Source organism: Rhamphochromis sp. 'chilingali' (genome assembly GCF_963969265.1).
Source record: "Rhamphochromis sp. 'chilingali' genome assembly, chromosome: 9".
Taxonomy (NCBI): Eukaryota; Metazoa; Chordata; class Actinopteri; order Cichliformes; family Cichlidae; genus Rhamphochromis; species Rhamphochromis sp. 'chilingali'.
The window spans coordinates 2,648,573-2,660,834 of record NC_137936.1 but is presented as its reverse complement, the minus strand read 5'-3'; the positions used below and the strand labels follow the sequence as shown (position 1 = coordinate 2,660,834).

The 12,262-nt window shown below is 45.9% G+C and overlaps 1 protein-coding gene across 1 annotated transcript; it reads right to left on the bottom strand.

Moving 5' to 3' along the window:
- Positions 1-3,700: 3,700 nt before the first annotated feature.
- On the bottom strand, positions 3,701-4,942 carry LOC308402212 (uncharacterized protein F54H12.2-like; the record flags this gene model as incomplete). The annotated part of the gene is made up of 1 exon (XM_080890902.1): positions 3,701-4,942. The coding sequence occupies one exon, from the start codon at positions 4,940-4,942 to the stop codon at positions 3,701-3,703; it is 1,242 nt and encodes a 413-aa protein (XP_080747028.1).
- Between the last annotated feature and the right edge of the window lie 7,320 nt (positions 4,943-12,262).

Below are 12,262 nucleotides of genomic sequence, written 5' to 3'. Positions count from 1 at the left end.
CTGCGTTACAGCGCCTCGCCAGGAGAAAATGTGTATTACGTAGACGTCACATCCCTGTACCCTTACGTCAACGCCAAGCGCACTTACCCTCTGCATCACCCCCAAATCATCAGAGAGAATTTTGCAGACCCTCGCAGTTATTTCGGGCTGATCAGAGCCACCGTTTACCCGCCGCGCGGGCTCTATTTCCCCGTTCTACCGTACAAAACCCCCGGAGGTAAATTAATATTCTCCCTCTGTCGCACCTGCGCCGAGACCAATCAACAAAGCGGTCCGTGCCTTCACGACGACGAGGCTAGAGCTCTCACCGGGGTCTGGGTCACCGTCGAGTTTAACAAAGCCTTAGAAATAGGTTACAGAGTGGTTAAAATCACAGAGGTCTGGCACTTTGATAGTAGCAGCAGCGATATTTTCGCCGGCTATATTAACACTTTTCTCAAAGGCAAACAGGAAGCCTCCGGTTATCCTCCGGAAGCTCGCGACGAGGATGAGAGGAACAAATACGTGGAAGAGTACCACAGGCATCAGGGCATACGTTTAGACCCGTCAAAAATAGAGGTGAATCCGGCCAAAAGACAAGTTTCGAAATTGTGTCTCAACAGTTTCTGGGGAAAGTTTGCTCAGAGAGCCAACATGACTCAGACCGCTCTGGTCAGAAAGCCGAGTCAGTTTTTTAACTACGTCTTTTCAGGACAGTACGTCTTTAAACACGTCTCTTTTTTAAAGACCAAAAAACAGGAAGTGGCTTTAATTCAGTGGAGCTATAACGAGCGGTGCGTGATACCTCCCGGCGCTACCAATAACGTTTTTATCGCCGCTTTCACTACAGCCTACGCCCGCCTAAAACTCTACGAGTATTTAGAAAAATTGCAGCGCAGCGTTCTGTACACCGACACCGACTCTCTGATCTACGTAGTGAAAGAGGGGGAGGAACCTTTAGAGCTGGGTAACTATCTAGGGGATCTCACGGACGAATTAGACGGGGACACCATCCAGGAATTTGTCTCCGCGGGTCCAAAGAGTTACGCCTACCGGACCAGAAACAAAAAGAAAATGGTGGTAAAAATGAAAGGAATAACGCAGACGAGAGAATGTTGCGAACGCGTCAATTTCGACAGTATGAGCGGGTTGGTGGAAAGTTACCTTTCTGGTATGAAAGAGGCGGAGCTCCAGACCCCTCAGAACGGAATTCAGAGGGATAAGAGAGGCTTTGTGCTCAAAAACAGAACATTTCAGAAAAAGTTTCGCGTGGTTTACGACAAGAGACGTCTCTTTCCAGACGGTACAACTCTGCCTTTCGGGTACTAGTGTTTTTGTTTTCTTCTAAAAAAAAAAGAATGGAGGAAACTGATTTTGATCACAGACTGAAAGTGCCTTTTTCCTGTCTAGTTGTGGGTCCTAGCGGGTGTGGGAAAACTCATTTTGTAAAGTGTGTTTTGGAAAACTGTGAACGCGTCATGGATACTGTGCCCGCGAATATTGTGTGGATTTATACTTCTTTTCAACCCATGTATGAGGAGCTTTCAAAGACCAATAAAAACATTAAATTTATCGAAGGGCTGCCTGATTCTTTTGAAGATTTCCGAGACGTTCTGGTGGTGCTGGATGACGTCATCTTTCAGGCCTCGGATCACCAGGAAGTGGTTAAAATTTTCACTCAATACCGCCACCATAAAAACGTCTCGGTTATGATGCTGACCCAGAACGTTTTTCATCAGGGTAAATACAGCCGCACCATCAGCTTAAACTCCAATTATATGGTGTTGTTTAAAAACCCCAGAGACAAGCTGCAGATTGAGATTTTGGCCCGTCAGATTTTCCCTTCGCAAAAAACATTTTTCTCAGACAGTTTCAAAGACGCCACCGAGGAGCCCCACGGGTATTTAATCCTCGATCTCACTCCTTCGTGCCCAGAACGCTACAGAGTGCGCGCCGGTCTGCTTCCGGGGCAGTACCCCGTCATTTACCTGCCTAAACCCAAGTAGCCATGTCTCAGCGTATAAAAAGAAACGCAGTCTTACTGCAAGCTCTGTACCACGCGTCGCCGCAGAAACGCAAAGACATTCTCGCTCACAGCTCCCCGGATTTCCTCCAAGCGCTGTGCGAGATAGCTTTAAATCTTTTAAAGGGAAACATACCTCTTTCCGCTCCTCAATACCAAAAACTGAAGCGTCAGAAAAAGATCATCAGGCTGCTGGCCGACAAGAAAACGAGTTTAAACCGTAAGCGTCAAGTTTTAAAGAAACAAACGGGAGGGTTTCTTTTCCCTCTGTTGTCCGCAGCCGTACCCATTCTGGGGAACCTGCTGGGAGGAATATTTCAAAAACGCTGAGATGTTTAAAAAAATGATTCTCGTTCCCTCTCACGAGCTGAAAAAACTGACCCGACCCACCGAGCCTACCGTCAGAGAAACTGCCAAAGACGATTTGGACGAAAAGATGAAAGCCATACTGGAGGATCCGCGGCTAAATTTGTATGAAAAAATCAAAAGATACGAGTCTCTGCTGCGGAGATATCTCACACTCTCTAAACAGGACCGGGACGAGGAGAGTAGGGTGACTTTCCACCTCCCGCCAGAGGAGGCGCAGCAGCAGGTGCAACAGCAGCAGGTGCAACAGCAGCAGGTGCATCAGCAGGTGCAGCAACAAGTGCAGCGGTCCAGAGAGGAGGATGATGAAATGATGGAAGAAGTATTAAAATCCTTACCCCCTCGAGATCGCAAAAACGCCCGCTACATTATGCAGAAATTACCTGAGGGTGGAGGAGGATGGACAAAGAGGGGTGAATTTGTTTACAAGGGGGATGCGGTGCGGGGTTCGCACATGATCGATCTATTTAAAAACCTCTCCCTCTCTTTTAAAAGTAAAAACCAAACGCGACCGAAAGGATGGAACGCGTTTTTAACTACTTTGGTCGAAACAAACATACCCTCATCCTCAATACATAACCGTAGAGCTCGCGACCAGTATGCGCGTCTTAAATCTGTGGAGGAGGAGGAGGGAGGACAGACACCTGCGCGAAGGGGGAGAAAACCTTCTCGGGTCAAAATAACGCTTTCCCCGACCTGGACCTCTATGTAAAAATCAATTGTTTTTTTTTTGTTTACAAATGAAATAAAAAAAAACGCTGCAACAAACTTTTTTTTTGTTTACGTTTCTTTATTCGATACACACATCTTTAAACTTTTGTAAGGAGCACGCCACGTGATGACCTCTGCGAGAGCGAGCGGGGCAGCGTCCTTTCAGAAAGTCAGACACCATGTCATCATTTTTAAACACATCGTTATAGTACAGAGAAAGTATTTTACCGACGGATAACCCCTGAGCCTTGTGACATAGATAAAAAATGCAATGTTGCCCGCAAACGACAGACATAGGGTGCTGAAGTTGACGATTGTGATAGAGTATTTTGTCAGAGCGGTCTTCCAGAAACTCTGAGATGACCGAGGGATAGTGAGCAAAGTCGGGAGGGAATCCGTAAGAGTCAAAAAAAGTGGAGGAGCCGTCCTTTTCCAGAGTCAGAGCCAGCCAGTGTTCTCCCCTCAAGTGCGAGGGGTGAGTGTTTACTATAAAGTAGGCGGGGGGTTTAAAGTCGCGCCTCAAAAAGGCCAGCTGGTCCGAGGCCCAAACACCGCAGAAAACGTCTCCCAAGGCGCGATGTAGAATGTGCTCCAGCTGAAGGTTATCCATGTGTGTATATTTTAGTAATAATCCACCAGCACCTGTCTTTTAGAGTCAATCTCCAGAATTGAATCGTAGCAGGCGTACACTATGAGAGTTGTGGTTTGAGGTAGAGGAACTCTGAATCTCATCTCCAGCCTCAAATTCCCGTTGGAGACGGGAGACAGGGCGTCAGCATCCTCGCTGGGTTCCAGATTAAAGGCAAAAAGGGCGTACCCTTCGTTAAATTCCCGGCGATCGATGCTCAGAGGTAAATCTTTGAGGTGTCTCCCCGTGGCGGAAAACATGTGATAAAACTCCCTGACCGAATTTCCGCGGTCAAACTGTGGCTGGAAAGCTTTGGCGGGCACCTGCCTGCCGTCCTGACACAACGCCAGATACTCTACATCGTTGTGTCTAAAGTTGAAAGGCGACAGATCCCTCCTCCCGGTGAAGGCGTCGTGATGAACCATGCCCAGGACCACGTATTTGGGCATGGCTCCCAGAAAGAGATTCTCTTGGTTGCAGATCCTGGAATTTTCAGGGATGGAGTAGGTTTTCACAGAAACGCGCGAAAGAGGATAGAGGGCGTTTCCTTTCATCAGGGCCGCGGCGTGCCCCAGCCTGACGGCCGGCGAGACAGTGACCTTTTTAACAAACAGAGAGGCCGAAGTTATTTTCAGAGCAAACTGCGAATCCCGAGTTCCCATCAGACTGAAGGCATCGCTGTTGCGTATCAATTTAATTCTCAAATCCACAGAGTTCAGCAGGAGCCTCTCGCAGAAGAAAATATCTGCGTGGAGGGGACCCAGCAGGTCCACTTCTCGCGACTCGGCCGTGAAAACGGCTCTCTGTTTTATCCCTCTGTTCGGCCCGTTGCTTATAACTATAGAATCCATGTCTCCGGCAGTGTCTTTGTAAAACAGACCGGCGCTGAATTGACTCTTTAGAGTGTCTTCTGAAAAGTTGAGCAGCGTCTCGATCATGGCCCTGTAAGGATGGGTGGCGCTGGACTGCGAAATCAATCGATCCCCCAGAATAACGTCGCACTGACTGAAAATTGTGTTGAGAGGATAATTGATGAGGGCTACCCCCGCGTCGGGTGGGATGTTGCTCCCGTCCCTTTCCGTAATTTTCACTCTCAGATGGAGCATGGTGTCGTTCAGATCGAGATACTTTTCCCCGTCTCCGGGGATGAAAAATTCAATGGGTGAGTTGTCGTTCAAAGCAGAGAGGGGCTGACATTCTTGATATTTTTTATCCTCTATGGATAGCTGGGTCATGGGAGCCGAAAATAGATCCAGTTCGGCAAGGGTGCATTCGGCAGATTTCTTGTGTAAGAGAGACATTTTTTATTTATTTATTTATTTTCTTCTAAAATATGTCAGAGCTCCTCTGGGGCTTCCTTCTCTTCCCGCTGCCAGCCTTGACTGATTTACTTTTTACTCCGACGCTTTTATTTTTAATCCGCTCGCCCGGAGGGCGTTTCCTCTTCCTGCGGGAGAGGACCATCATACCCCCCGCCCCCTCCTGGCGAGGCTCTGTCAGCTTACCCATCACTCTTTTCACAGCGTCTGTAGCGATATTGGTTGCGGCCGTTTTCAGGTGAGGTTTAGCTACGGCGAACCCGGATTTGAAGAGAGGAGACACGAAACGAAACAGTCTGGAGAAGATGGATCCTATCCCTCTGCCGTACATCACGGGCGCTCCGTAAAAACCCGGAAGGGAACCTCCCACCTGCCCCTCATAATACCTCACAAAACGGTGGGGGTCCTGCGGAAGACGCGCAGCCATTGTCAAGCCGGTTTAAAGTGCAGCTTGACTATCGTTTTCCCGTAAACAAAATCCACGAATCTGTCGCGGTCCGTTTTAATTTCTACGCGTATGGTTTTAATGTATTTTTTAGAAACGCGTAAGTAATGGACCGTATTATGTCTGATGCTGATCACGTCTCCGTAATCGCCTTTCACGTTAAGGACGCTGAGCAACGGTGAGTAACTGTCACCGACCGGCTGGTACTGAACGATGTCGGTGTAGAGAAACAGGTTATATACGCCCGCGTTCATATCGCACGGATACGGAGTAGAGCGCTTTGACAGAGTCCACCACTCGTTCGTTTTCAATCCCAGCATGTAAGCCAGAGGAGGGAAGACCTTTATTTTATGGCTCCCGACTCCTTTGATATCCAGACGTTTGGTGACGTTGTTGAATGAAGCCTCGAAGGACGGGTCGTACTTTTGGATCGCTGGCACCAGGTGATCCAATAGATCTTTAACGCGTCCGTAATGACCTCCCCTGCCGAATTTTAAAATCACCAGGGGCTGATCTTCCTCCGTCGTCCGCATCAGCTCCAAGTAGGAGGCGTCCGGCGGTAGATTGTACCATGTGCGCGGATAAATGAATTCGCATAAGCCCACGCTCCATTCTCCGGTCAGCTCGAGGGGTTTGGCCAGATCCACCGTGTAGCAGCCGCTGGCGTTATCTTTAAATAAGCCCTTGCTGGCGTTGGAAGGCAGGGTCACGTAAAACCCTTCGGACTGCATGATGAATTTTAAAAAAATGAGCCGAATGATGCGAGGGGTCTCTTTTTTTATACTCCTACCACTTCCGAGGCTTTCACCCAGCTGTTGAATTTATCCGGCCAGTTTTTCCACTTGACAAAAACCTGTTTTTCCCCTCTGACTGTGCGCCGCTTTAAAATCTTCTCCACATGAAACGCTTTGTCCTCGGTCAGTTTCACTTTCTGCAGCTCGGGCTCATAAAACGACCCATCAATGGGGTCCCCGTCATAATCTTGTAATTTATACACCGGTGGCGATCGGTGAAGGACCCTGATCACAGTAAAGATTTCGTCCGTGAAACTCTGTTCGTATTTTTTATCAAATACTCCTCTCAATTTGGATATCCTCACCAGATCCGCCTTCTTAAATTTCAACTTTATTTTAGGACGGGCGGCTGTGTTTCCATACAAGTTGCGAAACACCTGATCCGCGTTCTCGGGGCGCACCTCGGCAGGTGCCATTTTAATGCTGCTGTGATAACTGCGGTTATATCCTTCTAACAGGTCGGGCAACACCTCCAGATAGCGTCTGGTATTGTGCGCGGTGAAATATCTCCACATCCTCGTTTTCAGAGTGCGGTTAAATCTCTCCACCACCGAGGCCTTTAGGTCGCTGGCGGTAGCAAAATGGGAGATGCTGTGATTTTTCATCAGAGCTTGAAAACTCTTGTTGAAAAACTCTTTTCCCGCATCGGTCTGTAAATTTTCCGGTATTTCACTCTCTCTCAACACAGATTCGAAAGCTTCAGTCACTTCAGAACCCGTCTTCTTTTTCAGGGGGCGGGCGTAAGCCTTTTTTGAAAATACGTCTATGACGGTTAATAAATAATTGAATCCGTCGTTGTATTCAGACAGCTGTCTCATGTCGCACAGGTCGGCCTGAAGCTGCTTCAGGGGTTTGGTCACAAACACTCTATTTCTCTTAAATCTTACTCGCGCCGGCTTGTGCAGAGTATAGGCGTCCTGCTCGGATAAAAAATTCTGCACCTTGCGGATATCAACTTTTTTACCAGTTTCATCTTCTAAAGCGCGTCGAAGTCTATTTACTCCTCCGAAACTACCTGGGTGATGCGGGTCATAATACACTTTTTTCATCTCACTTTTCTCGGCCATCTCGTCTTCTGATAAAAAGCTCGTCTGCGTTATAACGTCGCAGGAGTCGGCTTTTATTATTTTATTCAAAAACCAGAGATGAATGTTTTTTTATTTATTTATTTTTTATTTTTTTGAAACCAGAGGGCTTAATGTGTAGAAAACAGGAATACAATATTCAAAAAACCAGAGATGAATGCTTTTTAAATATTTTTTATTCAAAACCAGAGGGTTTAAACATGCAAAAAAAAAAAACAGGAATACATTTTTATTCAAAAACCCTGAGATAAAACACACTTATAGAATACAAGTAAGTTACAAAAAAACAGGAATACATTTTTATTCAAAACCCTGAGATAAAACACACTTATAGAGTCAAACGGTTACAAAAACTCTTTTTTTTTTTTTTTAAAAAAAACATGAGGTAAACATGATAAAAGGTTACAAACAGGATATTTTTTTTTTTTTTTTAAAGCATACACGATTAAAAAACGAGGTAGTTTTTTGTTTTTTTAAAAAGAAACAGAATACATGATTAAAATAAAGCAGAATTAAAAAACGAGGTAGTTTTTTTTTTTGTTTTGTTTTTTAAAAAGAAACAGAATACACTTTTATTCAAAACCCTGAGATAAAACACAGTTATAGAGTCAAACGGTTACAAAAACTCTTTTTTTTAAAAAACATGAGGTAAACATGTTAAAAGGTTACAAACAAACAGGATACTTTTTTTTTTTTAAAGCATACACGATTAAAAAATGAGGTAGGATTTTAAAAAACAGAATACACGATTAAAAACGAGGTAGTTTTTTTAAAAAGAAACAGAATACATGGTTTAAAAAACAAGGTTAACTATAGGAAGCATGCAGGATAAGAATCAGCAACCTTTGTAAAACTCCGTAACCAAACGGAGTTCCCCGATTTTAACCACATCTTGCCCCACCAAATTGTCATAAGCGTCTGTGATGGCGTCAAAGACTTTCCTCACCGATTTCAGCTCATGAAGCAAGGTCTCCGCAACCATCCCTACTTTAACATCCTCAGTCTTGATGTTGCGAGCAATCAGCAGACGTTGAATTGAAGGCACAAAGCGAGGAGTGAGCAGTTTCTTTCTGATGTTATAATAATTGTCGGAATAAAAATCATCCTCCAGAATTTGCAGGCACTCGTGTTGTCTCTGGCTGGGATGGTCTATCTTACATCCATTACATTCGTCGGTGCGGTGCTTGTTTATCACCAAGTTGACCAGATGATACACGGCTGTTTTCACAGTGTCGATGAATAAAGAAGACGCCCAGCCGTCCATCTCGTCGGTATGCTGCTGCTGCCGCTGCCGCCTCTGGCGCTTCAGAGGCCAGTAACCGGGAGTGTCGGGTACCAGCTCGCCCTCGTCAGAAAAACAATCGGTGGAGCCGGTCTCCTCATCGCGAAGCAGGGGTGCAGAGTCCATCTCTCTCTCTCTGAGCTAAAAAAGGCTTTTTTGATCGGACTTTTAAAACAGAAGGAAGGGGGGCGTGGTCCGGGAGGGGCGGGGATTTTCAGAAGTTGAGACATTTCCTTACTCCTACGGCATCCCTCCAGCAGCGGCAAGTTTGAAAAAGAATTGTAATATCCTTCCTCACTTGCAGCATTCTTACGACCCACTCTTTGGCTGGTATAACCATCAAGCTGCGAAATAATCCGCAGTCGGAGCTGAATTTTTCCAAGACAAAAATGTCAGGGGCATCAGACTCGTCAGTCGAACGCAGACTCGCTCTCATTCTCCATCTCCCCGTGGCTGTGGTTCCTGAAGACCAGACGGTTGACAAGATTGTTTTAGTCTTGATCAGTTGCTCATCGTTGAAGCGTATGCCTCCGTTCCGCGGCGGGGGAGGGGGAATAGCTTCTTCTTCCGTAGCTTTTTCTGGAGCCGGGGGAATGTTTTCTTTATTCTCAGCGGCTGCTTTCTCCTCTTTTATTTCTGGAGCTGGGGGAATGTTTTCTTTATTCTCAGGAGCTGCTTTCTCCTCTTTTGTTTCTGGAGCTGGGGGCTCATCATCTTCTTCTAGAAGTTTTTCAGCCAGGGGCTCATCATCTTCTTCTTCTTCTTCTTCTTCTTCTGTGTCGAGAGGATGATCATCATCATCATCATCATCATCATCATCATCAGCTGATTCATCAGGGGAGGAAGCATCCTCTACAGAGGGGGTCTTTTCTTTATCCTCATCATTCACAACAGCAGTATCCGCTTTTTCATCAGAGGAGACAGAAGGAGCGGAAGGAGGATCTTTTTCATCAACAGCAGCATCATGCTCTTCTTCATCATTGGAGCCGGAAGGAGAAGGAGGAGGAGGGGGAGGAGAATCTACCTCTCTCCGGGGTCTTTTAGCGGCAACATCTTCCTCTTCAGGAATGGGAAAATCCTCATTTGCCTCTCCGATAGCCATCGCAACAAGCAGCTTCAGCACGGCCCAGTCACTGGGAGTCAGCTTCACAATGGTGCTCGATTCCGTCAAGCTTTCTCCTTCGTTCAACTGATAAAACCAGACCTCCCCCGACTCATATTTGAATATGTAGCCCCACTTTCCACAACCCTCAGCAGGCAGAGTCCATTCTCCTCGCAAGTTTCTCGGTGCTGGAATTTGGCTGCGGAACATGAAGACGTTCTTACTTCTTCCTTCTTTCCGCGGAGTGTCGGTTGCTTCGGGTCTGGTACTGTAGATAGAGACCGGCGTATCGCTGATAATCGACGAGGCCCACTCGCTGCTGCTGCCGCCCATGCTCGAGGAGGGTTCTGCGGGAGAACAGATTTCTTCACCGTCCAAGTAAACAGGACCGCTGGAGGGCTGCAGAAGGAAAGAATCCATCTTGTGTGTGAGAGACTTAGAAATTGTGACGGGACTCCTCTCTCTGGTTTTTATTCTCCTCCCTCGCTGCAGTCCCTCCCACTAAAAACTTTTTTTTCACATCAACAGATGGCGCTCTTCCGGGGGTTCACCCCTCCTTTTTCAGGATGCGATTCGACACGGTTAGCAACAGATGGCGCGCTTCCGGGGGTTCACCCCTCCTTTCTCGGGGTGCAATTCGTTACGGTTAGCAACAGATGGCGCGCTTCCGGGGTCCGCCCCCCTTTCTCAGGATACGATTCGTCACGCGGGGGGTTTCCCACCCCCCTTTCTCCGGATACGATTCGTCACGCTGGGGGTTTCCCACGGAGGGGAGGGGCGGGGGGTCAAAAGGTCGTGATTAGGGCCATCAATCACTTCGGATCAAATTTTGTCATAAGCTGTATGGGATTAACTCTCTAACTAACATTAAAAACATGTTTAAGGAGGAGAGAGAGCAAATAAATCTGTTTAACATCTGATCTTTGGGTTTTTGTTCAGTAATCAGCGTGACCTGTGTATAAACACATAAAAGAGATAACGTTGGTGTTTCCGTCATGTAGTAACTGCTGGCTTTAACTGTACAAAGGTTGTTCGACACTATGAAACACATACAGACTTCATGATGTTCGGCTAATATTTTTATTGTGAATATTAATCATCCTGACCTCACTCTGTACACCACGCAGCGAGGTCAGCATATCCACGATATCCACGATATCCTCAGCTCCATGAGTTAACACAAAGTTTCCCAGCTTCCCAGACTATCTAACTTCCAACTATTCCAAAGACGTGAAAATATACAGCATAAAGAAAAGTGTAAGAGACTCAGCAGCAGATTAGAATAACAGTTATACATTTAATAAATCACCAAATGAATCCAAGAAACGAGCAAACCTGTTCCGACAATTTGAGTTTGTATTCCCTCAGCTGCAGACTCGCTGCTGTTTAAATGTTTGAAAAGGAAGATTAGATATAAACAAACGTCAAACATAGACTCAGTCTGCCTTCACATTTGATATGAGGCCAGCACGTATAGTGGCCTCAGCAGGCTATTACTGAAATACACGTGCTATATCATAAACTATGATATAAATAGGGAGGTCCTATTAACATGTTTAGTTTTAAAGGACACCTTCCTGCCTTTAGTCTCCTTCATGAGCAGTATTAGTTTTCTTCTAACATCCAGAAGTCTGCACGATGTGTTTCATAGTTTGTAACAAGCCTTTGACAGGTAAACATAACATGACCGAAAAAGCAAAAAAAAAAAAAAAGAAAGAGAGAGAGAGAGTGTTGACATAAGAAGAGAAAATGCTCTCAATTATGGAGACAGGCAAATGGTTCATTTATGTTTGATGTGTGTTTATTCCTCCCTAAATATCGTCGGTGAAGTTTGCCGTGCACGTCAGATTTTCCTGCGCATTTTTATACCTCTGCCAACAGAGAGAGAGAAAAAAATCACATTCTAACAGACAGCTGGTGCTTAGAATATAGTTGAATAACTATTAAAAAACAGATGATATTTAGATGATAGTTCAGTCTAACACATGTGCCAGTGAACCATTAAACGTCTGTGAAACTATGCAGTTATGAAACGTAACTTTAACCTCAGCCAAACCGATTTGCTCAGTTGTAAATAAAACAGCGAAGTAAGCGTGAGCCGACAGACAGAACCTGAGTGAATGAAGTCCAGCGTTTAACCACTGAGAGCTAAAACTCAGCTGAGGTTTCAAAGCTGTGTGCCGGTGATTGGACATCAGCCGCTGATGAAGCTGTTCGCCTGTTTCGCTCGGGGAAAACACTATATTTACTTATCTTGTGCAGAAAAATGCGCTGACATTGCTTTATATCGAGCACCGGCTGCCCAGTTAAACTGTGACTATCACCAGGTAACGTAGGCGTGTTTCTTGAATTAGCAGCAGGTGTTAAACAGCTGACAGATGAGGAGGAGGATGCATGCAGGTAAACTGAGGGTCTGTTGAGCTGATCGCTGGTTTCGTGAGAAAAATGTCAGCTCGTTCTTTATGTTACAGAAGCACAGAGACACAAGACAAGGCGGAAAGAGACGATCGTTCGGTGAAAATGAGAAT